The sequence below is a fragment of the Branchiostoma floridae genome, chromosome 8 (genome assembly GCF_000003815.2).
Source record: "Branchiostoma floridae strain S238N-H82 chromosome 8, Bfl_VNyyK, whole genome shotgun sequence".
In the NCBI taxonomy this organism is placed as follows: domain Eukaryota; kingdom Metazoa; phylum Chordata; class Leptocardii; order Amphioxiformes; family Branchiostomatidae; genus Branchiostoma; species Branchiostoma floridae.
In genome coordinates, this window is record NC_049986.1 from 2,765,968 (window position 1) to 2,770,967 (window position 5,000).

General features: G+C 39.6%; 1 protein-coding gene across 2 annotated transcripts in view; it reads left to right on the top strand.

Moving 5' to 3' along the window:
- The window catches only part of LOC118420464 (macrophage mannose receptor 1-like), a 13,802-nt gene that overhangs the window by 2,137 nt on the left and 6,665 nt on the right, over positions 1-5,000 (top strand). The window contains exon 1 of one of the 2 annotated variants that reach the window (XM_035827282.1): positions 1,284-1,445. The exons of the other annotated variant lie outside the window; for it this stretch is intronic. Coding sequence (XP_035683175.1) covers positions 1,376-1,445 — 70 coding nt within the window. The 5' untranslated portion in view covers positions 1,284-1,375. Of the gene's footprint in view, positions 1-1,283; positions 1,446-5,000 lie in introns of those variants that run through there. 2 annotated transcript variants of the gene reach the window in all.

The following is a 5,000-nucleotide window of genomic DNA, read 5'->3' on the forward strand; positions in this document are numbered from 1 at the left end:
TATTTATCGTGCACGATATATATTTTTGAGATCAGGCTGGGATATGGTATCCAGGCTTACTAGAATAGTGCAATAATGCAGAACAACATTTTTGTTTGATATGCATGCATGACTCACTGTACAAAGTGTCATTTACCAATAGCGTTATATAACACACATTCTCATAATTCCACCAGGTGCCATAATACCGCCGCCTCAAAAAATGTTGTTATAGAGGCCTTCTCAAGATTGTCTTCAACACCTAAATATCTGAATAGTATTACATTTAAGATATTCAACATTCGGTGTTCAAGACAATCTTGGGAAGACCTGTATACTGACGTTTTTTGAGGTGGCGGTATTATGGCACCTGGTGGAATTATGATAGTCGATGTTAACCTTTTATCCAGTAGAACTGTTCAGTGTCGTCACTTGCTAGCTGACCTTCAGCTCAAGATATAGCTTACATCTCAGACTGTCATTATGAAATTGTGCACAGCAACAGACGATACACTATTCTGAAAACATCACAGTAGCTAGTTAAGTGGATGATGTGTCTGTGCGTGTGTTTGTAATTGTGGGAAGAAGGGGGGGGGGGTCGCACATGAGTGGATTTCGAATCACTACTAACGTATGAAGCTTACTTACGCCAAAGGCTCATTTATGAAGAGTGAAAAAAATAGCACACTTCTTAAGTCACAAGAGTTATAAGAAAAGTCATTTGAGAATCTTCTTCTTGTGTAAGAATGGCCTCGGCGTTTCTTAGAAAGCCTGCCCTTGCCTTCAGAACGTTCTTGTAGGGCAACTAATTACGCTACCCTTCAACAGGGTTAGATATCACATTTTCCTCATCAGTGATTCTCTCACTCCAAATGACACATTAAGGGCGAGAACAAATTCATTTCTGGTTGTGGATAAGAGAAAAATTGTTAACGTTAAGCACAGGTGTTAACATTTTTCCTACAAGATATGTAAGATCCCCGCTAGCACATTTTATTGTCTGATAGTTGCAGTGTTTAGGAGTCCCAAAAGCGTAACATTTTGTACCGATAAACTGATAAGAAATGTTTTGTACGATAATGTAAAAATTATCTCCAAAACCATCCACATTTCAACAATCCTGTGCTGACTTGCATGTCCAAACCAAGAAATTATTTTGAAGATAAAGCACTCTTAAATTGTCTTAAACTAAGCCTTCCTGTGCATGCAAAAAGATACAACGTGAATTTTCGCTGAGCAAGAAACAAAAGACAGTTGATTAATTGCTTTGGCCAAAGGTAGTTGTTAGACCAGTCTATGTCATTCCTATCTCGCACTATTGTACATCCGGACAGCTTCACAGGGATCTTGTCTCGTGTGATTTCTTAGTATAGCCGACATGTACATGATGCACTAAATGGCTGGGAGAAGTGTTGTTCTGCTGCTTGTCGTCCTGGCATCAACACCATGGGCAGCAAGGGGACAAAGTACGTATAAAAGTACTCCTTACTTCTGTTACCTTTTATTTAGGGGCATGTTGGGTATCGTCGCCCGAGGTACTTTAAATGATACCCCTACGTTTCAAGCAAGAACAACTTGAAACATGCGGCGAATGACTGGTGTAAGTGTATGTACCAACCATTGATCGCATGTTTCAAGTTGTACTTTAAGTGACATTCAAGCTTATGTGGTGACTTTGGCCCCCTTTCCACTAGACTGAGAGGACAACAAAAACACACAAAGTGTAAAAGATTTCTTATCTATACAATTCGTTGAGCGATCTGTAAAATTTTAGGCCGCAGGGAGAGCGCGGCGAGAGCACCGTACTTGTGGAAAGGGGGGAGAAGACAGGAAACTGAATTTCCAGCGATTACCGTACTTTGAAAATATTTCACTATAACCTTGTGACTGTGTGTGCGTGCGCGCGCGCGTGTGTGTGTGTGTGTGTGTGTGTGTGTGAGTGTGTGTGTGTGTGTGTGTGTGTGTGTATGTTTGTGACCGCTTTTTTCTGTATGTTTGTCTCTCTGTATCTCTATGTCTTAAAGGAACGTTTCACTCCAGCTCCAGAAGCGGGTATTACAATTCCTCGGAAAATGGATAGGTATGCCTGAATCAATATTGTTTGGTCAAACGACCATAAGTTGAAACCTAAACGCAGAGTGAACATTGTAGCAAACGAGTTCTCGAATTCCCCTGAGGACCCTTCCAATTGTGCACACTGGTGGGGGAGGACGTGACTTTGACCATGGGAACAGGTACCGGTTGGAAGAATTTTTAGAATACACTACAAATTCACAGGAATAGAAAAGAATTTTTATTCTGACGGCATTTGGGCTCATTCTTTCCCGAATGGCCCCGAATGTGGCACGAATTTTGCAAATACTTCATTCCGGCTGTTTTTGCTTGATTCCTGCTAATTCGGTTTCAGTGTGAAGGACCTGTTAGAGACTACCGTTAGGGAGAAATTGTGCCCAAAAGTAGTTTTGGCGCCGCCATTTTACGCTGACCTACTTTCCACTTCTTTGCTGTCCCAAAGTGCCCAAATCTCTCAATCCAAGATGATTATATATAAATACAGTCTTCAAACCTTTCTTGTATCTCTCTAATTGTGTTATAATCACTTCAAGGACTGTTTCATCAAGGTTATCCCCACTACCCTTGACGAGAAAGAGTGACGGAAGTTGGCTTTGTTGGCAAATCATATACGGCGCAGTACATTAGAATATAGAATAGAATAGAACTTTATTGCGCGACAATTGTAACAGGTACAATGTATGGTAATCTGAATATACATGGGAGTTGAACTATATACTATTGTAAATATTTAACAACTAATCTAATCTAATCTAATGTAACAGTATAAACAGTGTAGTTAATATCATAAAAGCTAATACTTCAGATCATTATGTCAATATAGCAAGGAGTTGTAAATGAATTAGGCAAATATATGCTAATATCATATTGAATATCTCTGTCTTAGCATGTGGTAGTACAATATCATTAGAAAAGGTATGAGGGTACCTGGATTTGGAAGAGAATTATTGTCGAAAAGACAAATGAGATAACTTTGTGAAAATCGGATACATGTGTATCCCCCCAAAATATTATCTTTCAGAAAATAACACTCACTTCTGGAACGTAATACCTATATACATATATATATATATATATATATATATACATATATATATACATATCACTTTATGTGCGCGTGTGTTTGGGTATCCAGAAACAGTATCCAAGCCCGTGGGGGCAGGCTGGATATTGTTTGCTTACTGCCTTCCTGACACCGTAGAATCTTCTTGGAGATTAGCAAGCTGATGAAGTAAAAGACAGCCAAAGCCACGCACAAACGATTAATCAAATCGCCAACTAGAACATAGCTTGGTTACCATACTCCAGCCCTATCTCAAAAATATTTATCGTGCAGGAACAATGCAATAATGCAGAACAACATTTTTGTTTGATATGCATGCAGGACTCACTGTGAAAAGTGTCGTTTACCAATAGCGTTATAAAACATACATTCTCATAATTCCACCAGGTGCCATTATACCGCCACCTCAAAAACGTTGTTATAGAGGCCTTCTCAACATTGTCTTCAACACCTAAATATCTGAATAGTATTACATTTAAGATATTCAACATTCGGTGTTTAAGACAATCTTGGCAAGACCTCTATACTAACGTTTTTTGAGGTGGCGGTATTATGGTACCTGGTGGAATTATGATAGTCGATGTTAACCTTTTATCCAGTAGAATTGTTCAGTGTCGTCACTTGCTAGCTGACCTTCAGCTCAAGTCATAGCTTACATCTCAGGTATTTGGTTCCGACTGTCATTATGAAATTATACTTGTGCACAAGAACAGACGTTACGCTATTCTGAAAACATCACAGTAGCCAGTTAAGTGGATGATCTGTGCGTGTGTTTGTAATTGTGGAAAGAAGGGGGGGGGGGGGTCGCACATGAGTGGATTTCCAATCGCTACTAACGTATGAAGCTTAATTTAATATGTGAAGGCTGTATATGAAGAGTGAAAAAACAGCATACTTCTTAAGTCACAAGAGTTATAAGAAAAGTCATTTGAGAATCTTCTTCTTGTGTAAGAATGGCCTCGGCGTTTCTCAGAAAGCCTGCCCATGTCTTCATAAAGCTGTTGTAGGGCAACTAATGACGCTACCCTTTCAAGCGGATAATGACCACATTATCGGTTGACAGGCCTGTCTTACATTTCGTTTGATGTCTACTTAACAATCATGTGCTCTCTTAAAAGTGTTGATTCTCTAAAGCTACAGACTGAAATTATTGTGATTAGACGATTCCATTTTACTACACTCAAGTGATAGTTTACAGAGGCATATACTTTATCCAGTGACCTGTAATTAATAGGAAGCGTAAATGTCAGTGCATATAAGTGGTCTGACTCAGTTGTGAGGGTCTGCATGCTCTTTTACGTAAGGCGTATAGGCAGTCTATTTCTATTTCCCATAACTCGTAGGGAAAACCATATTATCTAGTAGACGTAATTTGTAGCGAGGCGAACAAATTTAGCGTAATTGCCTTCCTTGCTTTAGCGTGAATTCTTCTGAAATCAGCGTAAATCGTTGTCGAGACCCACCATGCAGAGCCTCAGTTGTTTGTGACGACACTGTCCATAGTTACAAAGGTGACCTGGATTACTCAAGTGAAAAATAAACCAAATTACATTACACAAAAAAGGTTAAATGACTGAATATCCTTTTCTTTTACCATTTTATCTTTAAAAATCGTTTGACAGATTTTATAACTGTTCGGTCATTACAGTTTTTGTTATCCTTATGTATTGGGTGGGCCGACTGCTCTCTCATCAGCCAGGGGTTGAGCTTACAAATAGTGTCTGGAGCGAGCTGCCATTCGGCGCCACTCAGGTGACCTCAATACGACAGGTGCCTGCCATAGGACTTAAGGGTTGAACCACTCACACCGGGAAGGCCCCTACTCTTTTCGATAAGCATCTACAAACAAAAAGAAAACTACCCTCCTCTTAGCATCACAAAACCC